This window comes from Aethalodelphis obliquidens, unplaced genomic scaffold (assembly GCF_003676395.1).
Source record: "Aethalodelphis obliquidens isolate GAN/ISIS:26980383/991018 unplaced genomic scaffold, ASM367639v1 scaffold16, whole genome shotgun sequence".
Lineage (NCBI taxonomy): Eukaryota > Metazoa > Chordata > Mammalia > Artiodactyla > Delphinidae > Aethalodelphis > Aethalodelphis obliquidens.
This window is the reverse complement of record NW_020837960.1, coordinates 22,245,878-22,273,490: the sequence shown is the minus strand read 5'-3', so window position 1 is coordinate 22,273,490 and position 27,613 is coordinate 22,245,878. Positions and strand designations below refer to the sequence as shown.

Sequence of the window (27,613 nt, the reverse complement as noted above, 5' to 3'; positions counted from 1 at the left end):
AGTTAGCGGCTGTTGGGAGAACGGGTTCAAGGAAACAGTCCCTTCCAAACCCCGGCCATCGCGGGGTGGGCCTCCTTCCTCCCTCCCAGACATCTGCCACAAGAGGCGCAGGTACCCACGGCGACCGCCCGCCCAGGCACGCCCAAGCACGCCCGAGCAGGCCCGGGTAGGACGAGCCGGGGCCCGTCGTCGGTTGGCCCCACCCGGCTCTGAACGCCCAGGAGTCGCCTGCGTCCGCCCGGAACATGCCAGGTGAGAGGACGCCATAGCGATGCGGCCTCAGAGCGCGCACGCCCCCTGCGGTTGGCATGGAAACGGCCTCGCGAGGCCCAGGAGCTCCGCGGATTGGCCGATTTAACAGACGCGGGGAGGAGGTGTTGAAAGTAAATAGCTCTGAGCGCTGGGCCACCAAAGCTGGGACTCTGGCTCCCTGACTGGAATCTATTAACATCTCGGTCTCCTTCCGCCCCGCCCCCCTTCGGCGGCTCCTCATTCCCAGTCTTCGTGTGCACTTGCTAATTGTTTGACACAGATGTATAAAGATATAAGACGGAGAAGAGCGAGGCCCGCTGTGGGTTCCAAGCAGGTTTTGGGGACTTATGACTTGTGGGAGGAGGGCCGCGGAAGAGCACCCTGCTTATCACTTGGGAAAGGGACGTACTTTCCCACAGTGATGTATCCTGGGTCATTTGTTTGCAGGCAGGGGGGTGGTGGGGTGACGAATAAGCATAATAGCCCGGAAAGACACGGGCTGGTAGATTTGGACTCCCAGTTAACGTGGGGCTTAGCGTCTCGGCTTGGAGGTTTGTCAGACGTCTCTCTCTCTCCTACCAGCTGTCAACCAGATCTTGGAAGAAAGCCTGGAGAGATTCAAATCACTGTTTTGGTTCAAAGCAGCTTTGATCGCTCGCACGGTGGCTTAGGCCCTTTCAGCCCTAATAATTGCAGGGAAGATATCTGTCACAGTGCTCTCTCTTCTGGAGATTCACTGCATCCTTGGAGCCCCTGGTGGAAGAGGTTGACTAACCAGCTTGTCTGTTTCTCCTTCCTTGCTAGCAGTAGCCTGTGGAGACTGAGGCTATGCATCTCAGCAGCTCCAAGAGTGGAGTAGTGCTGGCTCCAGTGTCCCGAGGTCCTGATGCCTGTCAGATGACAACCAGAGCCCAGCTTGGCCAGGATCCGCCACAAAGAACAGTACTAGGGGTGCTAACTGAGAATGGGCAGTACAGGAGGACCTGTGGCCAGGTAATGCCTGAGAAGAGCCGGGAAGGCTACTCGCTGAGAAGGGCTCTCATGTCTTGGTGGGAGGTGGGTTTCTCTTGAAATTTTACCTCCAAACTCTTCTTGAGTATTCAACCATGGAATCTGGACTATAGGGACATTTTTTTTTTTTAAAAGATCACATTGTCAGGTCCCTTTTCCAGCTAGAAACATGAATAATTTTCTTTCTTATTTTGCCAATATCAAGGAAATAACACATACTGTTTAGGTCAAGTATGTGTAAAGTCAGTTAAGTTCTGGGCTAAAAGGAAATGTGAATGCCCCAAAATAAACTATGGAACTGGGGATCTTCCAGATTGGAGTGGTATTCAGATTGATCTAGGCTGTGCCTGAAGTATCCTGGATAACCTTTGTTAAGCTCATTGGTGATGGTGTTAGAATCAGGATTGGATCAGCTATACTAGATTACTTCCAAATGCATGCTTCAAAAGTCGGCTTCTCCTCGGGACAAAGGACAGTTAGGCAAACGGATCATGGGCCATCTGATATCAGTTGCTTGTGCTTAACTGATCATAGGTACCTCCCTTAACAGACTGTAAACAAATTCAGACACTTAAAATGCGAATGAGGAGTTTGGATCCTTAAGAATGAATTTTGAAATTAAAAAAAAATATTCCTCAAGTACGTTATTAGACGAGCTTCTCATAACTGTGCCTTAAGCCTGTACTGCACATCTATAGTGGGATGAAGTTGGCAATAGTACAGTGGAATAGGTGGGCAGGTATTCTTTCCATCGTATAGGTGAGAAAATTTGAGAGGTTTAAGAACCCCCCACCCCCCCCCAAAAAAAGCCATGATGGAGGCCAGGTCAGAAGCCTCATCTACTGACTCATCTACTGACTGTTCAAGGCATCTGTGTTTTGGCGGCATCTAGTTATGGGAGAAAATTACCCAAAGTAATCTGTTACAAGCTTTGGAAAAAACTGAGTAAAGGTGGTTTTAACAAACTTAATTTGCTTAGCGATGTTTACTTCTTTAAACTTGAAGTCTAAAACCTCTCATGAATTGGTAATTACTCCTATGCTCACTTTAAATTCATAACCGTTAGCTGACCTCTATGTTGCCAGGTACTACCTCTACATTTCCCGGTTCTATTCCTCTACAACCTTCTTCTAGAAACTGTCTATTTTATACTTTCCCTTCTCTCTATCCTCCAAAGCCTCTATCTCCATCCTTCCTCTCAGCTAATAACTTTATATCCTATTTTCCTAGAAATATAGATGCGCCCAGAAGAGAATTTCCACATGCTCCCATGTATCATATACTCTGCCATCCCCCTCCTGCTTCGTGACCCATGTGTCCCTGCTCTCATGTAAGGTGAACCCCCATGTGTGCAGCACACCTGATGCCCTCTTGCCTCTTCAAGGATATCATTCCATCAGCTCTTTCTCAGTTTTCTTTTCTCTACTGGGTCAAACCCAGAAGCCTGCAAATATATTGTGATTTTTTTTTTTTTCAGTCTTAAAAACCTTTCAGCTACAAAGCTCTTGGCAGCAACTGTCCCATTCACAGCAGTGTTTCTTGAGAGTTTGCCTACTGTAAACTCCATTAGGATGAGGAATTTGCACATCAGGTTTTGTGCTGTATTTCCAGTGTTTAGAATAGTGCCTGGCCAGGGTAGCATGCAAGTGTTTGTTGAATGAATACTCTGTCTCAAATTCTTCTCTTGTTGTCTTTGACTCAATTCTTAATCCTTTCCTTACTTGACTGATTGGCGGCATTTGACACTATTGATCACTCTTTATTCCTTGAAATAGTTTCTTCTCTCAGCCTGGAAAACACGGCTCTCTCCTGGTTTCCCACCTAGCTCACTGGCCACACCTCCTTAATATCTTGGTTCTTCCTCATCCAATATCTAAAAGCTAGAGTGTGCCAGGGCTTAGTATTTGATCTCAATCTGCACGCACTCCCTTAGCAATCTCTTCAAGTCTCCTGGCATTAAATACCATCTATCTGTTGATGACTCCTTCTTCTATCTCCAGTCTGGACCTCTCAGCTATGTTGCAGGCTCACATGGTGAGCTGCCTACTTGATGTCTCCACTTGGATCATGCAGTAGGCATCTCAAACTTAGGCGAAACCAAACACCAACCCTGGCCCCAGACTGCTCTTCCCAGAGTCTTCCTCATCTCAGTAAATGGAATATCCATCCTTCCTGTAATTCAACCCCAAAACCTTTGTCATCCTTGACCCTTCTTTTTCTTCCACCCCACATCTAATTTGCTGAGAAAATACTATTGGCTGTATTTAAAAAATGTCCAGAACCTCATTTATTATTCTCATTATGTCATATAATAAGGTTCTACATCTTATAGGAGAATTTATGCATAGTATGCATTTCTAAAATCATCATGTTTCTAAGTAACTAGGTTTAAATGGGACGTTTACAGGAGCCTGTTGACTAAAAGTTAACTATTTAAGGAGGACAATAGGAACTCAGTAACTATGTGTCAAGAACCTTGCTGGGTTGGTATAAAAGCCTGTCATGCTACAAGCACAAAAACTGATTTACAATTTTCCATCCACGTGTGGTACCTAGTTCACTTTGGAGGAGAGCTATAGTTTTTCTTTTTTTCTATAATCTTGAGTTCCCTTTGATAAATACATGAGGAAGATGACAAATTTTAGGCAGCTCCTTTCCTAGATGTCAAATGTAGACGAAGATAAGGGCAAAGTCATCCTTGGGAAGCTTCATTTTCTGAAATTCAATTGCAGACATAGATATTTCAATTTAAGATTCCTCTCATCTTTCCAGCCTGCTGGTTTGAGTCACATGGGTTCTTAGCACCTATGAGGGCTACGGGGTGGCCTCTAACAAGAAACTTAACCCTTTTCTAGGGGATCACAGCACTCAGGTTTTTCTCTGGGTCAGAAAATGTCTTCCCTCCAGCTGGAAAGAAAGCGCTGTCTGCCAGCGGGGTTCAGGGGCCAGCCAAGCAAGGATTTGACATGTACATGGACAAGCCTGAGCAAGGCGACAGAGACAGCTGCACAGGGCGAGAAGGGATGGCATTTGAGGATGCCTATGAAGTAGACACCAGAACACTCAAGTCAGACCTTCACTTCCTGCTGGATTTTAACACAGGTAATGGAACTCATCTGTGGCTGATGGTACCCTGTCTTTGTAATAATCTGCAGCATTTAGTAGCATATAACTAGCAAGAGAACACCCTGAGTAGTAACTATTTTCACAACTGCCTGTAGAGGGTTAGTGGATGGAACTAGTTTTTAAATTAAATGTTCTTACCTGATACTGTTGAACCCCCTGCAGTTTCCCCTATGCTGGTAGATTCATCTCTCTACTCCCAGTCTGAAGATGCATCAGATTTTGGTACAGATGTGATAAATGTGACTGAATATGCTGAAGAAATTCATCAGTACCTTAGAGAAGCTGAAGTGAGTTTTCCCAACTTCTCCTTCAATTTCCAGCACCCCAAGCACTTCATATTAAGATAGTTATACACTCTTGGCCATAACCATTAGTGAATGGCATTCTTGTGACATCTAAACATGAGAACATTTATGAAAAATAATAGTTGTGAGGTGAGTAGCAGTTATTTGGACTATTTCTCTTTGGCTCAAAGGGTTTGTATGGGGCTTCCCTGGTGGCGCAGTGGTTGAGAGTCCGCCTGCCGATGCAGGGGACGCGGGTTCGTGCCCCGGTCTGGGAAGATCCCACATGCCACGGAGAGGCTGGGCCCGTGAGCCACGGCCGCTGAGCCTGCGCGTTCGGAGCCTGTGCTCTGCAACGGGAGAGGCCACAGCAGTGAGAGGCCCGCGTACCGCCAAAAAAAAAAAAAAAAAAAAAGGGTTTGTATGTTAAGTATTTCACTCTTGGGGATAATGATTATTGCCATTTTTCCCCTCCTTTAAGTCATCTGTTAACTAATTGCATTACAGAACCAGAATTTCTCACTTTCTTCCATATCATGGTAAAGATTTATCTGGCTCTTGACTGAGTTTCCTGCTAACCTTTGCTCATGAGATTTTTTAAAATAGCAACTGTTCTGTGGTGTAATCTTTCTAACATAGCAACTATTTGAATATCAAAACTCTTTCCCCAAACAGATAAGACACATGCCCAAAGTGCACTACATGAGGAAACAACCAGACATCACAGAAGGCATGCGAACAATTCTGGTGGACTGGCTGGTTGAGGTGGGAGAAGAATATAAGCTTCGGGCAGAGACTCTCTACCTGGCCGTCAACTTCCTGGACAGGTTTCTTTCCTGCATGTCTGTTCTGAGAGGGAAACTGCAGCTTGTAGGAACAGCAGCTCTTCTCCTGGCTTCGTAAGTGTTCTTCAGCTCAAATAATGTGAAACTTCAGCCTGTCAAAACACTTGATTTCCGTTCCCATTTATTGGAGGAATGCAGTGCTCGATAAGTAAAACTTATTCATGCCTCCTTTGATAGAATGTCATCATTTTTACAGTGTTTACTGAGAATCTGAGTCTTACCATATGTTCACTTTTCCATTTGGATGTTTAAGATCCTCTTAACAAGAAGTTCAATATCATGACTAAGGCAGCCATCAGCTCAAATTCAGGATCCAATTTAACTATTTTGTGGTGTAGTCTTTTGGCTGTATTCTAGTATGAGTAAATGTCCTATTATAAGAGATTTTGGTTACATAAAAGTCTTCTCTTCATGATCTAGCAAGTGACTCATAATAACACAGTTTATTTGGTTATAGTGAATAAGCTATTTTAGCTGGTCCCTGTTACTATCAATCATTCATAACAATATCTAATTGTGTAGAAAAGGGCTAGGTTGTGGCTAATATTCTTTTAAATAAGTGACCTGCTAGTGAATGGTAGTTTCCTTTCTATTCTTCTGGTCTCAGACATAATACTTATTAATGCCTAAAATATTGCAAACATTTCCCTACAGAAAGGAGAAACAAAACCAAAGAATCGATAACTGTGAAATTGTATCATTATCTATCTCTTGGATATATAGCATCTTTTGCTAATTCAATAGAGAAAACTGAACATGATCTTTCAAAAAAATCTAAGACCAAAGGAGTTTTTTCCTACCATTGTGTTCAACATAACATTCTTTTCCAAAAGATGATTTGGGGCTTCCCTGGTGGTGCAGTGGTTGAGAGTCCGCCTGCCGATGCAGGGGACATGGGTTTGTGCCCCAGTCCGGGAAGATCCCACATGCCGCGGAGCGGCTGGGCCCGTGAGCCATGGCTGCTGAGCCTGCGCGTCCAGAGCCTGTGCTCTGCAACGGGAGAGGCCACAACAGTGAGAGGCCCACGTACCGCAAAAACAAAAACAAAAACAAAAGATGATTTGAAGTCTATAGAATTAAGAGGAATTCACCCACATGTCTGTCATTCAGAATCTTTCAGCATATCAGAAGCCAAAACCTAAAACTCCCAGTTGGAAATTGTTTCTTTACTATCTCGTAGCAGTAAGTACAACATATCCTTGTCATACTCATGTTCTTGTTCTGGAAACAAGCTCCTCCTCTTTTCACACCTGTACCATTTCGTGATTTGTAAGTGATATTTAAGTCTGCAAGGGCCATGTGACAGGCATGGTTGTGACAGCACAAGAGGGAGAGCACAGGGTCGAAGCTTTACTTCCCCAAACTCTTTCCCTTTTGTAGGAAATATGAAGAAATATATCCACCTGGAATAGATGAGTTTGTCTTTATAACTGATGATACCTACACAAAACAACAACTGCTGAGAATGGAACACCTGCTCCTGAAGGTCCTGGCTTTTGACCTGACAGTGCCAACCACCAACCAGTTTCTCCTTCAGTACTTAAGGAGGCAAGGGGTGTGTGTCAGGACTGAGAACCTGGCCAAGGTAGGCCACATGACTTCCAAGAACTTCAGTGCCAAATGGATAAAAAAAGCAGCCTCCTTCAGTTCTTCCTTCCTTTTCAGTTCTTTGCCTTGGGCCCAGAAAAGCTTTTTGGCAACTGGAAGAGAACTAATTCTAAGAACATGACTTTTGCTTACGAGACATTGCTATTAATCGTGTTTGGCAGACACGGGTTGTCTAATCACCCAGGTCTTAGAAAAAATTTAAGCTTGGAAACTGTTCTCTTGTTATATACAGACCACACACAAGCAATACCTCTTAGGTTTACAGAATGGGAACAAGATAAATATGGCTCTATTTGGCTCTAATCTAATCCTAACTTGTTAAGTAATGAAGCACTATTTGGTCATTTGGAGTTCTAAACTTTAGTTGAAGGCACTAAAGTATTGGTTTGGAAAACTTGGTTTCCATCCATAATGATCTAATATATCTGGTATTTATATGCCATGCAAAGAGTAATAAGGGTGTCTCTATAAATTTCCCAATATGTTTCTTTTAATTTGATAAGTTCCCACTGGTACTGTTCTAGCCTATGAACTGTATGTATTTGCCTGATAAATTAATAGCTTTAACATGGACATATTTTTGCCTTTGGCTGAAGGCTCTAGTCTGCTCCAGTGGCCAGAGCAATGCTACTTGACCAGCATAAACCTGCACTACTATAGTATATGTAACCCATCACGTATACTGTATGGTTAGGCCAAATACTTGCCTATCCATTTTGAAATTTACTTGAAATTTATTACAACGTAAATGTTATTCTGGTTATGGACAGGCATAGCAATTACTAACCCAGTGAATAATTTTGAGCATCTATTTCTGCGCTCATCACTAGATGCACACTGAACAAAGATGACACAGTTTGTCCCCTTGACATTTCTAGGTTTGCTTGTAACCTTAGTCAAATTCCTAATTCCAATGAGATTTTCTCTCTTGTGCTTAGTATGTAGCAGAACTGAGTCTCCTTGAAGCTGACCCGTTCTTGAAATACCTTCCTTCACTGATCGCTGCAGCTGCTTACTGCCTGGCAAACTATACTGTGAACAGGTACTTCTGGGTAAGTGCTTGTTGCTTCTTTCTAGATGAACCTCAAGGCCTATCTAAAGTCTGCTCAGTAACCCTGAAGGCTTAGAATGGGCTGGCCTCTTGTGAAGGAGAGTTAGTTTAATAAGGAACTGGTTGCCTTGCCAGCAGACTACAACATGCCGCTGAGTACTGCAGGTCAGTCTTCATGGCTTGGACTCAGTGGCTTAGCTCACTGGGGAGCAGAGGTTGCAGGAAGTCAAGGGGATGGTGGTGGCAAGCTTATTGAATGGAAGCAGGTCTGGAAACCTCAACACCCACCTTTATGCAAGGAGGGCTGTTGTAGTATAAGCATTGACCACTTCAAGGCGAAAGATGTTGACTTTTCCCCTCTGTGTAAAATAACCTGGGTCCAGTTAGGATGGTCAGAGGTTGTATCAGGCTTTCAAAGGAACAGGGCAGTTAGCATTGCTTCTTGGCTTGTGACGGTTGGCAAGATTAGAGATGGGCCCCTTAGATTTGGTTCTGAAGGCTCACTTTGTGCTACAAGAGTGGGGCATCTACTTTTATTTTTCTAGAATTCTTAGTTTTTATTCTGAATTTGGCTAAGACTCATTCATATTCTATTTAAATAGAGTGTACAGGTAAGTCGAGGCCCTTTAGAGGCCAGTAAAAAATCCTGCTCATGAGAGAATAAACTGTCCCCAAATTGAGCATTATAATTGTACAATGTGAGCAAATTTAGAATTCTGTTTTTCCTAATATCTTATTTCTAAAGACTCTGAGGAAGGATTACAGTTTCTTTTGAGATGAACATGGATACTCACTAAGTGATTAATCTCCTTTATTTCACCGTTTTATCTTCAGATTTCTGATATCTTATAAAGCTGTATGATGCAATTTTCTTCTTTTGTCTTTTGTTTTGATTAGCCAGAAACCCTTGCTACGTTTACAGGCTATTCATTAAGTGAAATTGTGCCTTGCCTGAGTGAGCTACATAAAGTGTGCCTGGGTATTCCCCACCGACCTCAGCAAGCAATTAGGGAGAAGTACAAGGCTTCAAAGTAAGCTCCTGAGATTCTCTTACCTGGGCTCACTATTTAAAGCTTTAACGAGTGATAGTAATTTCAGAATTAAAAACACAACAAATTGCATATCTGGTGCGAGGATGGAAGAGTAAGGTTTCATGTCAAATCACGAAAATCAGTTTGGAGGGGCCTAGATTTATAACTTGTCAGCATTGTAGTACATCTAGTCAGCCAGCTCCTTCCTTTCTGTTAAAACTACTAGAAAGTTTTCTGTGGCCCACATGAGATTTTATGAAACCAAAGTCCTTGGCTTGTGCTGAACTTGCTTTGGGTCTTATTTCAGGTACATGCACGTGTCTCTCGTGGAACCACCCGCAGTCCTTCCTCTACGATAAGTTTCAGAACCGAAGAGCTTTCAGAACTTAATCTCCAGATCAACAGAATTGGTCTTGATTTTTATAGGTTTCTGTAGGTTGGGTCAAACTAGTGTTGCTATGATATAGATGACATATTTTTTAGAATGTAAATGTATTGAGGTTCTCTTAGACATTGGTAGCTTGTAATATAGTCTAAACTTCCTGAAGAATAAACAACTTGCCTTCTGACCATGTGTTAGGCTTATTTACTGATTTCCATGGCTGACACACCTGCCTGGAATTTTAGTTGAGAGTATTACAAATGTCATCTTTATTTCAAGAACGCTTCTGTGTTGGTTTTATAAATCTGGCGTGCTATTAGGATGAAGTGTTCTGAGGAATCCAGAGGCTTTCATGTGTGGTAAATAGCTACTCTGAGACTCTTTCCTTCCTGTCTTTTTACTCCTCATGTAGGTCTCCATAAGTTGGCAAGGGATGAACTCCAAGCCTAAACAGATTAGTGAAGGGATGTAAACAAGCACGGTCTATTCTAGTTTCTCTATTGGACCCTAGGCAGTAAAGACAGTGGGTTGAGGACTGAATTGGTCGGGTAACTCTGAGAGGTAATTTACATTTAATTCTAAGTCAGGGAAATGATGCTTACTTTGTAAAGGGATACCATTATGTCAACGTCCAGTTTTGATTTAGTCACTCATCAAGCATATATTTTAGCCCTAGAAGATGCTCAGAGAGGTAGAAAAAGAAAATTTTACCAGAGGATGGGACCTCAGAATAATTAAGCTAATCTCTCATATTCATCCCTTGGGAGATATCCATGCTAAATGCAGCTCAAACTCAAATCATTCAGGATCCTACAGTTCAACTCACTACATATTCATATATGGCTCCTTTCAGCAGCACTTACATAGTACACAAGATAAGGAAAACTGAAGCAAAAACACACTGTTTCAACTTTCTTTTAAAGATTGGTAGGCAAATCAAGAATAGACTTGGCCTTGAGGGAGAGTGGTGCTTACTGGGGATTGAACAGAAATTTTGTTAATCTCCAGATTAGTAGCCCTGGATCAGTAGGCCCTGGAGGCACACTGGCCTTCTGGCGGTGTGTGTTCTGCTTCACAGAAAGGGGTGATGTGGATTTAGGCCTTTAAAATAATGGCATAGCATCTCATTTCAGCCTTATTTTTCCTCTCTTTTCCTCCCCGGCGAGCACTGAAAGCAAGAGCCAGGGAAGTGGGAAGATTGACGTATCTGTTTGGAGTGGACAATTTGATGTGGCAGTTCTGACATTTAGGGCTAGAGAAGGGCTGGGAAAGATGCATAACGTTGAGATGATACGTCTAAGTAGAATGTCTCACAGAAAGAAAACGTAATAGGGGTTATTTTCCCGATGCCTGAATCCATCTCTGTCCTCGTGCTCCGGCTGTCACTGCCTTGGCTTCGTTCCCGTCATTTCTCATATGCACCCCTCACTGTAGCAACCTCCTGATGGCTCTTCAGTTTCCTTTTCCCTGTTTCCAGGGTTTTCTGAAATGAAGTTGATGGCATCTCTTTCCTGCGTCGAATTCTTCAATTCCGCATCACCACCGGGATAAGATAGGGGGCATGCAGGCTCTTGAATGAGCCAGACCCTGCCCACTCCGATCTAACAGCTTCTGCTTTAGTTAACCGTGCCGAGTCCCTTCTAGTTCCCTGATCGCCTTGTTCCCCCTTCCTTTACTCCCTCCCACACGCTGATCTCTCTCTCTAAACATTTCCCACTTCCCTTTACTGCTTGGCAACCTCCGAGGTGATTCTTTAGATCTAGCCTTTGGCCTCACAACCCCATCAGCCTCAGGGTAAATGTCTCTCATGATAACTGGCTTCTACTTGTCTTGTCTCCCCTCCTAGAGCACACATTTCATCCCTGTCCTCCTAGCATCTGGCTTCATCCTAGAGATTCAATAATATTTTGTTGAATGAATGAATGGATTATACCTTTTATAGGCAATCACTAGCCCTCAAGTTAATCAAATCTAAAGTGATATTGCTGGGAAGCATAAAGCTTTTCAAAGTACATTTGGATAAAATGAGTTTAAAAGGAAAAAATCGCAATTGGAGGTAAGAGTATATGGTATCCACGTATTGTACAAAGTTCACTCTCTTCATAATTCTTACATTCATTTCAGTATAAGAAACCAGATGATACAGGAAAACTGTCATTAGAGTCTTGAAACAAAAGGCATGTCTTAGATGAGAATGGGGAACACAGTGGCTGTTTTGAGAGGCACATCCAGGGCTCTGCTGTCTTTACATATTCCTCCATCTGCCTTAGAGGATTCACAAGAGAGGTCTCCTAAACACCCTTCTGAACACTTTCTTAGCACCGTACCATAGTCAGGGTCTCTTCATATGCAGCCCTCCTTTCTCCCTTCTCTCCTTCACAGGCGTCGGACCAGCATCGTGATCGGGAGGCTCTCCCTTCCTCCTCCAGTTCCTCCCCTTTTTATCTCATAGGTAGTGTGTTCCCCCAATAAATTTCTTGCACATCTACTCCTGTCTTGATGTCTGTTTTGGGGAGGCCCCAGACTCACCCAGAAGCCTAAGAGGTAGGAATAAACAGTATTTCCCAAATGTACTTGACTAGAGAAAATGTTCTTTACACAAACCTGTCAATGTTTAAAAGGACACTAATGTTTCAAGGAACACGGATCGGAAATGCTGTCCTAGGGAAAAAGGATTAATTAATGTTTACCCAAGCTGATCTACATTTTAATTTCTATGTTATTTATAATTTGATTTGTACAGCTATGTTTAAATTATCTGTTAGTAAATTTTGTATAAGTTTTTCATAGTCTTATCCAATTATTTCAGTGTCCTGAACTTAAAGAATCCTTCAGATTATATTAAGCAAGATTCCTAACTGCTTAGATGCAATTGATATTATAGCTGTTGCCCTGGTACCCAGACAGAGGAGGGGTCACCCAGGCAAGCAACAGCTGTCTTCCTTGGGTCCCCTGTGGGTAAGCTGTTAAATGCCATTAATGCAAATCACCAAGATAGTGACTGACTATATATTAAATATTGACACAAGAGGGATTTCTGGAATACTTAAAAATGTCTGAGATGTTATTAGGCTTTTAGTGATTCTATTATCACATTCAAGAGAAACTAAAGTTCTGATTACTAACGTCTGACAGTATAGAATGCTAAAAATTTATAACCCTTTGGCACTGGGTTTTTGAGAGGAATTGAGACCCCAAGGTAAATATAAGTATTATATATAGGAGAATCCTTTGGGCATTGTGTTTTGAAAATTATTCAAAGGTTCTTAAAATTATCTGTCCATTGACAAATACTGAATGAATGGATAAAGAAAATGTAGTACATACATACAATGGAATATTACTCAGCCTTAAAAAGAAAGGAAACTCTGACACATGATACAACATGGATTAACCTTGAGGATATTATGCCAAGGTTATGAAATAAGCCCATCACATGAAGACAAATACTGTATGATTCCACTTCTGTGAAGTATCTAGAGTCGTCACATTCATAGAAACAGAAAGTAGAATAGGAGTTGCCATGGGCTTGGTAAGGGGAAATGGGGGAGTTGTTGTTCAACAGATATAGAGCTTCAGTTCTGCAAGATGAAAAGGTTCTAGAGATTGGCTGCGCAACAATATAAATATACTTAACACTACTGAACTGTACACTTAAATATGGTTAAGATGGTAAATTTTATGTTATATATATTTTTCCATAATTTAAAAAATATAATCTGAGAAGTTTCACACTGGTATTTTTAAGCATTAATATAAGAATAGTCTATCTTGTAGGAAAATACCAGCTCCTTAAGAGCAGAGATATTATTTTATTGGTTTTTGCATCCCCTACTGTTTTGCTGCTCAAAGTGTGGTCCATGGGTCAGCAACATCAGCATCATCTGGGGAGCTTGTTAGAGATGCACAACCTTGGACCCCACAGCAGATTTACTGAATATAAACTTGAATTTTAATAAGACGCCCAGGTGATTCACATGCACATTAAAGTTTGAAAGGCACTGCCCTACAGCACCTAACTCAGAAATATAAGAGTTTATTCTGTTGTTTGCAGACTAGACTCTACAAGATTTGATAAATGCATTCAACTTCTTTGCTCTAAGAGTTGCTGTCAACTCTAGACCTCACAATTACGTATCTGCTAGAAATAAGCAGTGAGCCAAGATTTATATACATTTAAGGTGGGATTTTAAAAAAGTAATATTCTATTTGATTCTCCATCCTGCCTCTGGAACAAACACTGAACTTGAAGACGGAGCCAACTGCCACCCTCCCACTCTCTCTCTTTTTTTTTGTTTTTTTTGCGGTACGCGGGCCTCTCACTGTTGTGGCCTCTCCCGTTGCGGAGCACAGGCTCCGGACACGCAGGCTCAGCGGCCATGGCTCACGGGCCCAGCCGCTCCGCGGCACGTGGGATCTTCCCGGACCGGGGCACGAACCCGTGTCCCCCGCGTTGGCAGGCGAACTCTCAACCACTGTGCCACCAGGGAAGCCCCCCACTCTCTTTTGACCACTTAATGATGTCTATGTGGCAGTATAACTCTGAGAATGTACAGAAAGTCAGCATTTAAACTCTAGATATCATTCCTGTGCTCTGAAATGTTCATCCCACAACCACATAGCAGAAGAAGACCATGGGTGAGGCCTTTGCTTATGGGGGGAGGCCCTCAAAGCTTTTCTCTCCTCCTTCCCTTCCTCTCTCTCGTTAACTCAAGAAGCCAAGCATCCCAGATCTGGCCATATCATGGTATTATATACTTGACTGCCCCCCTACTTCAACCTAGGATGCTTAATGAGAAAGGAACTCCACAAACTGAAAAGCTCAAGCTCAGGATCCAGGAGCTCTCATGGCTCCTTCTCCTGGAGCAGCCCTGCGCTTGGGTCTAAGGGGGTGGGCGGATGGATAGGCCTCAGATGGAATTCTCCAGCAAGCCTTCTCCTTGAGCAACACCTCGTGGTGTGCCCGGTAACTACTATGAGCCCCAGGTGTTACAGTATTTGCAATAGTGAGAGTGGAGGATCTAGGCAAGAATGGTTTGTGTCCACAGATATGTGTGCAGTGGTTGGAGGCATCAGCAATTGGTACATTCTCTGACTGTTAAACATGCTGACCTCTCACACAGAGCTTTTGTAGCTCTGGGCTGGAGAGACTAACCACTGCATATGTTAACGGGGTGACAGTGCCTGAGAATTCAATGCTACACTGGCTGGAAAAAGAATTACTATCTTGCATTTTTATTGTATATACACTTTTCAAATCACTTTCAACTATGCCATCTCATTTGATCCTCACAAGATTTTGCGAGCTTAAATAGGACAGGCATTATTAACCCCATTTTACAGAAATCTAACCCAGGTCTTGGCAAGTTTAGAGTTAAGTCTGCAATGGTAGTTGACAGCAGTGGCTCAAACCCACTCACTTCACTCATTCCTTAACCACAAGCAAATAACTTAATGCTTCTGGGATGCAGTTTTCTTATCTATAAACAGTAATGAAAATATTTGGGTCTCGCCCACAATGTAGATGATACACCTGACGTCTATAGCATAGTGGCTGCCTGCACACAGTAAGAGGTGATGCCCGTTAGCTACTGTGATTCCTGCCAGAGATCCCACAGCTAATGTGCAATTACGTTAGAATTGGGACTGAAACCATCTTCTTCTGGTTCTAAGTCCAGCGGTCTTCCCATTATGCATCAGTGTGAGAGATTTTAGACACAGCTCAGGCTTCATCTCCTTCAAGATGTATTCTCTATCCCATTGCATTTCTGGCCACATGTCCCACCGCTCTTTCCTAGTTGCATTCTGTACATCACTAGCTCACCACACTGTGTATAAATCTCCTAGATTCTAAGCTCCCTCAGGACTGGGACCATGTCTCATTTGTCTTGGTATCACCAGAGCTAGATCATTGCCAGAACATAGTAAGCACAGTCAATGTTTGTTAACTTTAACTCAAGGATGGCACCCTGATAGGAATTTTGATAGGAAGCAGTCTCCTGTACAACACTTGCCACAGAGACCACACTGTATCCCTCTGCCTGTGTTTCTTTGTTCTGTTTGACCCCCTTTTGTCTTTTTTTCCCCACTTTTGTCTTTTATCTCTTCTCATAGAGATCTATTTATTAGCTATGCCTATAATTCTCCAATTCTCATGCAGTGTTTGAATAAAATCACAGTTTAGCTCCAGCTGTGTAGATTTCTGCAACCCAATATGAAGCTCCTGCCTGCTGCTGAGAAAACACACAGATGTGATTTATAATCAGATTTCAGGGGAATGTGGCATGTTGTCAAGGTTTCATTTCTGGCCAAACAGGAGGGAGGAACTGAAAATTGGGCTGCCAGAATATGAAAATGTCAGGTAGCATGAAACTCAAGACTCTAAACAATTGGAGGAGGCTATGATTGTCTTTGTTGCTGCTGTTGTTTTGGCTTTATTTGTCTAATTCAAGAAAAGTGAATTATACTTGAGCAAAACAAAGTCACTGCAGATTATACATATGAATGCATATCTATAAATATACAGAGATATACATGCATATATGGAGGTATATGTACATATGTCTTTGTTTTCTGGAATTAGAAATTTCCATCCTATATAGCAAAGCCTTGATATACAAGCCCATCTTCTTATTTAATCAGTGTTATTAATATTAATAAATTATTCAAAATGCTTACTATGAGATAATAAAAGTCATAATCATAACCCATTGTCAAGCATTAGCTATTGTATACAACACATTGAATGATGTGACCATTAGCCATTTACTAAATGGAGCTCCATTCTAATAAATTAAACGGTTTTAAGGAGGAATTTCATAAGCTTAGGGGAGCATTTCAAGGCAATAATTCATTAACTAAACATAATCAATCTATCTTTTCCTTCCATATTAGAAATCTTATCGCTTTGGACGATGTATTGGAAAAACATGAGAAGGAAAACATAGTAACTGCTTAACTTCCAAACTTCCAAAAGGATGTAATAAAATATTTAGTGCTACTTTAATATGTGAAATACACGAATAAGGGCTCTTTAGATTGGTACAACTATTTTTAAGCTCTTCTATCCTTAAGAGAATAACAACCCTGCTTAATTTAAAACATTACACTCCCTGTATTTCCTTGGTTTGAGAAAATATAAGCAGATTTGACTTCACATTGTTTTGGTAAGAGCATAGTCAGCTGATGAAAGGTGGGTGTTAGTCAATGACAGCCTGAGCTAACCAGGAAATGGTCAGGGTAGTTTTAAAATCAGTTGGTAACACAGTCTCATGGTAAAGTCAAGGGATGCTTTTTTTCAGACGCCTAATGTTGCAAAAAAGCCACGCTATTAATTTTTATTATAGTTGTAATTTAAACTGGCTCTCCAATTTTGAAATGATTACATAAAAGCATTGATTGGTGCCTAAAACACATTTGCTCAGGGGAAGTGAGCAGTTTTTAAATAAACAGCTTACATTTCCCTCATTTAGAAAATAATGAGAGAATACAGTGTTCTACGCATTCAAAGCTTTGATGCATTTGCCTTCATGGTAATATAGTATCACTTAGTTTCTGATGATGGATTAGCTGTGCCATAAGGAAAAAAATAGTATTTTCTGTGAGTGACCTCAACGACCTCGCTTCAGAAGAAGAAATGATGAAAGCATTAACACCCATCTTCTGCATTGAATGGCCTTGAACAGGTCCTGCTTTCACTGCCTGGTTAGAAAAACTTGGCTGAGAGCGAGAAGTGCCTGTAATCCTTTTAGTTGTCTTTTACCTACTGTTTGCCCGAGGCTAGGTTTAACTTGAGTGATGGCTCCTGCGGTCTCAGTTTATGTAACTTTGATTGAGGTTAAGGAAAGAAGGAAGAAGCATTCCACCAGGCAGGTTTAGGAGGAGATGTCTAAGCTTTAAGTCACCTGCGAGATGTTAGAACACAAAACTTCAACAGAGAGTAAGATAACTTTGAAGATCTAATTGGGTTTATACAGTGATTCATGAATCGGGGAGCATCCCATCTAGCAAGTAGAGAGATACTCCCAGGAGTCGTACAGAGTGAGAGGCTTTCAGAGGCAGAAGGAGGGTGGGGCAAGGAAGTTAGCAAAGAAAAGAGAATTATTTTAAGCCTGGACATCTTGGAGGGGAGGAAATGTAAGTGGTCTTACCTTGCAGACTACCTTGCTAGTGCTAATCAAAATTTCCGATTGACTATAAAGGTCATAATCTCGAAAGAGGCTGAAACTGCAACGAAGTCTTGGTGTGCTGTCCGTGGGAGCAAAGGATTCTGTTTGCGGCTTGTTAATTTTTCTTGTAACAGGGACTATCACGAGAGTTCTATGTTTTAGGAGTCCTGAAAGGCAGGATTCCAGGCTAATTTAGAGAAAGGAGAATGTGGAAAGAAAAAAGGGATTCCAAGAGAAAATAATCTAAGCCAAAAACTCTGATGAGAAGCCAAGGGTACAGTTCAGAAATTCTGTTTAAAGTATGAATAATAGGCTGTTTTAAGGCCCAGTCTTCAGGAAAAAACTCTCAGAGGAGCCCTGACCCAATCTTTATTTTAGACTCATCCTGTCCCTAGATCTCTGAGTTGCTGTCATTGTACATTGTAGAATATCAGGATGATATTGCTACAGAAGAAATGGTCAACGTCTCACTGAATCAACTGGGAGTTTCTCATTTCTAGGGGAGGTAAGAACATGATGAGGTGAGGAAAGGAATTTAGCCAGTGATGTGCTAAATGTTCACAACTATATATATATACACACACACACACACACACACACAATTTATTATAAATTGTACAAATGTAAAGAATATGTAGTACACAATTTATGAATATATAATAATAGAATATATAATACTCTTCACTCTATATCCCATATAGCTAAATGATTCTTATAGAATACTTTTGTTGATTTTTGCCAAACTCTTACATCCATGGCCAATCTATAGTTGCAATTGAGAAATGGATATAGCTCTTACCTGAATGTTGGTAGATATTTTCATTTAAGTCAATGAATAAGATTACATAAAACAAGAAAGATGTATGTTGGAACTCACTTGTCAATGACTTTGAGTACTGGAAGAATAGTTCTTCAGTTTTTTATACTATTCACGATGCAATGACCAAACATATGACACATTTAAAAAGTTTAATCTGGATTATTTACATTGTCTCTATCACTTTCTTAAGTGCAAACCAGGGATTGGCCAACTTTTTCTGCTAAGGGCCAGATAGTAACTGTTTCAAGCTTTGTGGACCATATGGTCTCTATTTCAGCTATCTCTTTCTATACAATTCTGCCATTGTAGTATGAAGGCAGCCATAGACATGTTGACCTGAAACAAACAGACTACAAGATATTTCTCTAGCAAAAATGGGTTTATGCAGAATTGGCAGATAATTGCAATCTGGGGTCTGCAAGCTAGCCAAGTACAAGTCCCTGCACGGACTTACACCACATTTCAAGCACTCAATAACCACATGTGGCTAGTGGTTGCCACACTGAACAATGAAGCTGTATAATATACATAGTACGTTGCACTAAAGGAGTATTAAATAACATAATATGTGGTGAAACTCAATAAGAGGTTGCCTTTGCCACGTTTCATTCATTCATTCACTCATTTATCTGATATTGGCTGAGCACCTAGTTCACAAGCAAGTGTAGGGATAGAAGGAAAACTAATCCATGGTCCATGCTTTCAGGGAATTCAGAGTCAAGCAGAAGAGATAAGAAAATTGACAAATAAAAATAATTAGGATGGGGAAAGTTAAAAGTGCCACAAGAGAAGCACAGAGAGAGAAAATGCCATGGGGCTTCAGCAGAGGGAGAGGCTCTATCTAGCTAGAAGATCAAGGAAATTTGGGGTCATTTAAACTGAAAGAAAAAAGAAAAAAAGATGGGTAAAGAGTAGGCGTTCAGAGTTATGGAGAAGGGCACTCCAGGCAGAGGAAACAGCTTGAACAAAGGCATGGAGGTGAGCCAAGCATGGAGTGTCCATGAAAGGTTCTGTAAGCTTGGAGCTTAAGGTGAGTGAAGAGAAGGAAGGTGAAAGGCTTGAGGGGAAGGCAGTGGACAGTCATTACAGCCTATGAGCTAGGGACAGATGCCATCTTCTGAAGTTTACTCTAGCAATGCTGTACATAATTTGAAAGAAATATTGAGAGATGGTGCTGGGACTTCTGGAATCCTTTGGGTGAGAGGTACTGAAGTCATGAACTAGAAGAAGGAAAATGAAAATAAAAAGGAGAGGACGGGGCTTCCCTGGTGGTGCAGTGGTTTAGAATCCGCCTGCCAATGTAGGGGACATGGGTTCAAGCCCTGACCCTGGAAGATTCCACATGCCATGGAGCAACTAAGCCCGTGTGCCACAAGTACTAAGTCTGGGCTCTAGAGCCTGCGAGCCACAACTACTGAAGCCCGCGTGCCTAGAGCCTGTGCTCTGCAACAAGAGAAGCCACCACAATGAGAAGCCCACGTGCTGCAACGAAGAGTAACCCCCGCTCACCGCAACTAGAGAAAGCCTGCGCGCAGCAACAAAGACAAAAGGAAGGATGGCGCAAGAAATACTATTAGAGGTTGAATGAATATGATTCGCAACTGCATGGAATGAGGAGAGAAAAGAGTTGGAGACGCTGGGGTGTCTAGTGTAGTATTGATGCACTAACAACAGCAAACAAAGGAAATCTGGGAGGGAAGATGATGACCCAGTTAGGGACATACTGAATTTCGTTGATAAATTTTTATTGGAGAAATAAGTAATAAAGATATTTGATCTTCTTAAGTACACACGTAGAGAGGAAATAAACTAGTGTTTAGGAAAGTTGGGACACTTTCCCCTCAGCATCTATGATTTTAGGCAAGCAGCCCCACATCTCTGTGCATCACCGCACTGACCAGTACTGATCATTTTTTGAGGTCAGATCTATATTTCTTTCTATTATCCATTAATCTTGCTTTAAGTCTTTAATAGAAATGTTGCTCCTCTGCCAAAAGGAGGAATGTATCAGGGAGGGTACATTCCCTGGGGTCCCTAGCTAGAATACATGAGAAATGAAACTGCTAACCTGAAAAAAAGAGGGAATTCAGAGTCCTTAGTCCTGCATACATTTTCAGGGTCTGGTTCCAAATGCATGTAAGTAAATTGAGGCATGCCTCCCTGGAGAAAAGAGACATTCCCATCCGCCATGTTGCATAACCTGAGGGCATCAATTCACATCACATAGTATACTATGTTGTACACCTGGGGTACAATGTGAACGGTCCTTCCTGGTCCTCTCCAACACTGCAATATTGGAGAGCTTACTGTTGTTCTCACTGGTATCACATGATTAATGGGGTTGGGTGGGAGTAGAAAGGAATCATGTTACCCTTTGTTCTCCATTTTAGGCAAGACTAGGAACCTAGGTTTTTAGGTCCTTAAAGATTGCAGGGTACTTATCAAAGAAGTAAAAGTAATATCAGTGCTACAGATACATTCCAACATTATTTTCAAAACAGATATTGCTATTATAATATACTGATATTAATACTAACCAGGGATCCAAGGATTTCTGGACAAATTCTCTTATCAATAGAGTTGCCATTGCTGTAATGTTCTATGGGGTAAGCACATTCTGCATCTGCCTGTCTCCTCCACAAAAAGGCTTATATATCTAGAGAAGGTGAGGTCTTCTATAAGGGAAGAGGAAGGTTATAAATCTTCATTACTCAATGTAGGACGAGTAATTTTAGATCCCAAGATAACGCAACAAAAGAGTGATGATAGTGTCTGTTATCTTAGGCTGTTGATGTGTGAATATTATTGACCATAAATTTAATCCTGACATCTTTGGACTGTAGCAGAATTCTAGGACTTCATTTCTTAATGTCTTCATTACAGCTGTAAATCTCAAAATAAATACAATCCTTACAAGGAACGCATCAGCAGCTGGGGTAATGAAATGCTACTTGCCTTCTGCTAGGTAGACTTAAATTAAGCAAAATGTGTGCTCTTCATTACATAATAATTCTTTACAGGCAAATGTTCCACAGTAAAAATCTGCAACTTATCAGGGAGCGTTCCATCCCTGGGGTCCCTGGGCATGTGCATGGAGATGCTCAAGCTCAAATGCAAAAGATAAATGGGACCTGATATTTTTGGGTTCCTGGAGCCCTACTAATTAGATAATTGGGCACAAAGGTGGGTTTTTTCTTCTCAGATTGGAAATGCATTTGCCATGGAAAATCAATTAAATAATCAACAAATATTTATTGAAGAGAAACCATCATCCTTGTTGTCATCAACTACAACAAACATTTCTTTGTGTGGGTAACACACACATTACCTATACAAGGGGTGAAAAAGCCGTAAGACATGGATTAGGCAACAGAGGATCAAACATCTCTAGTAGGGGAAACTAGATTTTAAGATGTAAACAGAAAGTATATGGTAAGAGACATAGATAGACACAGCCACTTTAGTGAGCATTATTCTAGATTCTATGAGACACTTAATAAGAAGTGTAAGAACTAATTTCTGTGCTGAGGGGAACCACAGTTTGATTGGGGAATGGGGTAAATATAAAACAGTACGAGAACAAGAGGATATTATACTATAAAGAGCTAAGTAGTAAGATGCAGAATGAGGACCTGTGAAGATTGGAAGGAGAGAAAGAGAGCAAGCAATATGGCATCATTAGTCAGGGATGTCTCCCTAGAGTGGAGGGGGCTTTATGAGTCCTTTAAAGTCAGGGAGACTTTGAAGACGTGAAGGGGAGAAGGTAGGGTTAATGGTTTCAAGTGAAAATCTCCTCAGTTTTGCAGACCAACTTTGAAATGTTGGTCTGCAAAGCATTTATTCAACATTTATTCAGTGTCCTGATGGGGGGATCAGACTATTCTGAATGGGAAGTGAGGAACAGGGCATTGTGCCTACAACTTTAGGGTCCACTGGCGGGCATGCTCTTGTGTTTGGGAACCAGTTTTTTGTTCATTCAGTAAACATTGACCAAGGGCCTCTCATGTGCTAATATTGTGCTGGGTGCTAGGATACACAGGCAGGACAAGATACATATGCATCAAAAATATGGCAGAATGAACAGGTTTAATTACAATCCAACGTGATTGGATAAATGCAGGGATTTAGAGGAACACAGAGGAGAATCCCCAAAGTCAGGCTTGGGAAATCGGGAAGAGTTGAGATGTGAAGGATGAATAGGGGTCAGTCAGGCAAGGGACTTGGGACTGGAGAAGGCATATCCAGGTGGCAGGAATGATGTGGGTAGCAAGCCTACCTGGCTGGGTTTGAGAACCCGAAGTTGTTCTGTTCGGCTGGAGTGGAGAAGCAAGGGTTGAGGTTGGTGATATCGGCAGATGTCAAATGGTAAAATATTTCTAAACTGTGTTAAGGAATTTGGACTTTATCCTGAGGACACTGGAGAGTCAGTGAATCATTGTAAACGGGGGATCAACATGATAGCATCTGTTCAGAAACCTCATCCAGGCTGCAGTAATGGAGAATGGATTGGATGGTCCAGGTTCAAAGCTGATGCTACTTACCATGGCATGTTCATACCCACCCAAAATAAGAAGGGGAAAAGGAGGTGGTCCTGTCTCCTCCATCCATGCTTATTTGTCTACCTCTTGACTCAAGATCGCATAGTTTATTCCTAGGACCATGGAATTCTGATCCTTAGTATCTACAGGAAGGTTTTTCTGATTCTATCTGGATCCACCCCAGCAACAGGTAATGGCTGCTCGAATTTCTGTCTGCTCACCCTGAGAGCACACGTAACAATCACAGGATTCAGCCCGATCATGTTGTGGAGAAGAAAACACCAGAGAATTGTAGTAGCTCAATTTAAAGCCTGCTGAAAGCTTTAGTAAAGGCTTCTATGACTGTTCAGAGAAATTGCATGAGGTAAGAAAGCCATCACCACAGCCACAGAAGAAGAGCTGGTATTTCAACAAAATTAAAATGTTCTCTCAGGAAAGGCTCCATCATGCCCTTGAATAACTTTTGACATCTTGAGGTAAAGGGAAGGGACATGTGTGATAAGAAAGAAACTATGTTCCGGTTATACACAGCATTCGGCTTATGTTCCAAGAGCTCCAGATCTGTTTTTTCTTTTCTTTTTTCATCTCAGGTGGTATAAGAGCAAAATTGAGCTTATTTCACAAGCTGTACTTCTAGTAAAATTTTAAAGTACTTAAAAGGTTATCTTGAAAATGAGATAATAAAACGGGACATCTGTGCATTCTTCTTATTCTAGGATTCTGAAATAGTAAGCAGCCCAGAAGCATTCCAGGTTAGCAGAATCTGTGTGTGATTGCAGTTGTTAATATGCACAATTAAATGCTGATTCCAATCATCAGGCTGCCAGACATAAATACTGCTTGGGGAGGGTTGTCTTATAAGATGACAAGACTAATAGTGCAAACGTTGCAACACCATTCAAAGGAGGAAGGAAGGCATTCTGGAATTTTACTAAAAATAGGATGCTTGTAACTGAGAAAGGAAATTAGAAGTGCATGCTCTATCCGTGGAAGTTGACCATACATTCCATTCCAAATAGCAGCACTCACTTCCAAACCGCTCTTTGAGCTAAAAGGAGCTTCAAAGGAGGAAGAATAAGAGATTGCTAGATCTTTTGTTATTTGGACAATAGATCCTTTCTTCCTTCCCTTCATGCAATTGTACAGCTTTAACTGAATACATAAGAACCTAGTGGAACAAATACGTATGAATAAGAGGGTCTAAGCATAAGAAACAATGGTTGCATTTCTGCAATATTTAATGTGTTTTCTAAAACCAACACACATACTTAATTTTGCTCCATGAACAGATTTTTTTGAGTTGCGTGTGGGGAATTATATTATTGTTTTGATCCATTACTTTTAGGTTCTTATCCCAATTGCATGAAACTACTTAAACAGAAGGAAACATGATCTTGGAAAGAGAAGAGAGAGAGTTTAAGTCTGACATTCAGACATGAGACAAAGCATCTTATTGGAGAGCATATCCCACTGAAAAAGCAATTTATTTCTGGCACAACAAGGATACTAAACTTCCTTTTTGTTGGCACATTTAATCCATTTTTGGAATCCTTAGTAATTTTAAATTTCTAATGCTTGAAGCTAAGCCCAAACCTGAACACTTTCACGGGGATAAGAGTTGAAGAGGATAAAGCACTTTGGAAAATTCTGCAGCAACCCAAATGAGAGATGGTGGTGGGAGAAAAGGAGATGGTGAGAAGTAGGCTGACTCAAGTTACATTTAGGAAGATGTGGTGAAGAAGAGAAGAATCAAGGAGGACTTCCATTTGTCTGAGCATCTGGATGGTGGTGGTGCTATTTAAAGAGATGGGGAAGAGTCGTGGATGGGGAAAGGATAGAGCAGAGTGCAGATAAGAGTTCTGTCCTGACCTCTCTCTTTCCTTTCTTTCCTCCGCTCTCCCTCTTTCCTTCCCTCCATTCTTTTCTTCCTTCCAAGGAGGGTGGGAAGGCAGGTGGACAGAGGATGGAGCCCACACAGATGAGTATTTTAGGGGGTTGGGGGCTTTGTAGGGACTGGGCCTGCACAAAGAAGTTGTGAAGAGGCAGCCTGGCGGGATCAGGAGATTGACTACATAGGGGTATTAAGCAAATAGTAAATACATCGAGGAAACCCGGAGCCGTGTTTCTCACTGTTGGGGAAGAAGGTACAAATATGGAAAGGGGGAAAGCTAGAATGAACCCTGTGGTGTTGGAGGGGAATTGGCTATATCTATGTGCATTCACAATGTGTGCGTGTGCCTATGTTTGTACCTACACATGTATGCATACTTCACATGTACACACAAATGTGTATATGTAGGTATATATGTGTGTGTTTGTACATTAATGTACATATATTTCCTAGATCTGTCCAACACCCATGCTGAAAAAAATACAAAGCAAAAGCCACATATTTCCCTGTGTAAAGCTACATTGTATAGTAACTGGAATACTTCAGAGCAGTGGCTAGAATTAAACAGTACAACTATATACAAAGAAAGAACCTAGTGGAAGTGATGTCGTGCAGCAATGAACATATCTGATGCTCAGTTCTTGACTTCTATAGAGCACTCTCCACTGAACTACTCAAATGAGATGCTCCTTAACGAACTGGCTGACTCTAGGGCTGGGCAGGGAAAAGAACAAGATGAGCTTGCAACACCTTTTTGTACCAGAAAGTCAGGAAGAGCTCGAAGAATGATGGGGCTATGTCAATAACACACAGAAGCCGTCTTGAACAGGTTTTTCCTGGTCAAATATGGGAAAACTTGAGCACCAAAATAAGTAAAGACATCCATGGATTACAATTCATTGAATAATAAGGGAATACATGGATGCACACTGATATAAATAAACAAATAACTGAAAGAAGATAAAGCTTTTCTTTAGAGTAGAATGCCAACACAAAGAGTAAAATGAATAATGAAATTAGAGAAATGCCATGTGTCAACCGTCATAGTAATAATTGATTCAGGCAAAAATTATTGATGATGCTAAAGATAGCGGGTGAATGTGGGATGCAGAAGGGGATTTTATTATAGTCTCAAAGCAACTCCCTACGAAATACTCATTAATTACTAAGGGTGAAATGTAACTTCACAGTGGAGAAACCTGACAGAAAGCTTCTTAATCAAGTAATCGAAGTTAAAATACGAGGAAACCTCAAACAAACTCATACTGAAGGACAGCTGCAAAATGACTTACCTGTAACCTTAAAGGTCATGAAAGTAAGGAAGGACAAAGGAACTATTCCACAAAATGAAAATCAGAACTACCATATGACCCAGCAATTCCATTCCTAGGTATATATATTAAAAAAAACCTCTCCAAAACAAAAAAACACTAATTAGAAAAGATACATGCCCCTCAATGTTCATAGCAGAGTTATTTACAGTAGCCAAGATATGGAAGCAACCTGTGTCCATCAACAGATGAACAAATAAAGAAGATGTGGTATATATACAATGGAATACTACTCAGCCATAAAAAAGAACAAAATTTTGCCATTTGCAGCAACGTGGATGGACTTGGAGGGCATTATGATAATGAAACAAGTCAGAGAAAGATCTCTATGAGATCACTTATACGTGGAGTCTAAGAAATACAACAAACTAGTGAATATAACAAAAAAGAAGCAGACTCACAGAAACAGAGAATAAACCAGTGGTTACAGTGGTGGTGGTGGGGCAATATAGGGGTGGGAGTGTGGAAGGCACAAACTGCTGGCTCAAGGATGTACTGTACAACACAGGGAATACAGCCAATATTTTGTAATAACTGTAAAAGGAGAGTAACCTTTAAAATTGTATACAAATTTAAAAAATTTAAAAATTGCTGTTGGACTCAATGACAGATTCATGAGATAGCTCCTAAGCTTCTGCTCAGAAGTGATACATGTTCCTTCCTCTCTCATCTTATTGGCCAAAGTAAGTCATATGGTCAACTCTGATGTTGATGGAGAGGGTGTAGTATAATCCTTCCACAGAAAGGGGCACAGCCAGAGGGGGATGCAGCACCACTGTGTCTGGTGGAATCTCAGAAAAATACTGAAGATCCCAGGTACAAACCTTTGTTCCTTAACCTGAGGAGTCAAGATGTTCCAGGGCTGACATCCATGCCCTGGAAGAAGGAAAACCTGGACTACAGAAGGCCCGGGAGGATGGGCTTAGTAGGGAAGAGCAGCAAAAATGTTAACCAACAGTATAATCTCTAGAAATTAAAAACAATTTAGCTCTCTCCAGCTTAAAAAAAAATACCTGTATGCTTTCCATTATACCATGTTTCCTCCCCTCTTTTGGTTGGCTTAAAAGTATTAAAAGTCTCCATTAAAATGCAATTCTTATCCAGAAGGGGAGGCTCATTAGTCCAGTATCAGCCAATATTTTAATTTGATTTAATTCACTGTTTTCCAAAGTTTGAGAAATGCAGCACCATTGCTACATAGATGATATTAGTAGCACATGGGTGAATATTTTTTAACAGTTCTACATATCTATTTCTCCTCATGTACGTTAAACT

The 27,613-nt window shown here is 41.3% G+C and overlaps 2 protein-coding genes across 5 annotated transcripts in view; one reads left to right on the top strand and one right to left on the bottom strand.

The window, feature by feature from the left end:
* SPART (spartin) overlaps positions 1-27,613 on the bottom strand; it is a 270,881-nt gene that overhangs the window by 90,085 nt on the left and 153,183 nt on the right. The gene's annotated exons all lie outside the window — the stretch shown is intronic.
* On the top strand, positions 155-10,861 carry CCNA1 (cyclin A1). Of its 4 annotated transcripts, none has more exons than XM_027116511.1 (9): positions 155-252; positions 1,060-1,245; positions 4,119-4,365; positions 4,552-4,676; positions 5,349-5,572; positions 6,899-7,103; positions 8,065-8,178; positions 9,075-9,208; positions 9,516-10,861. In XM_027116511.1, the coding sequence occupies exons 2-9, from the start codon at positions 1,081-1,083 to the stop codon at positions 9,565-9,567; spliced, it is 1,266 nt and encodes a 421-aa protein (XP_026972312.1). In that variant the 5' UTR covers positions 155-252; positions 1,060-1,080; the 3' UTR covers positions 9,568-10,861. The 4 variants fall into 4 exon arrangements, with proteins under 4 accessions (XP_026972312.1, XP_026972310.1, XP_026972311.1 ...); XM_027116509.1 differs by lacking the exon at positions 155-252 and adding an exon at positions 400-571; XM_027116510.1 differs by lacking the exon at positions 155-252 and adding an exon at positions 400-571 and having other exon boundaries at positions 1,057-1,245.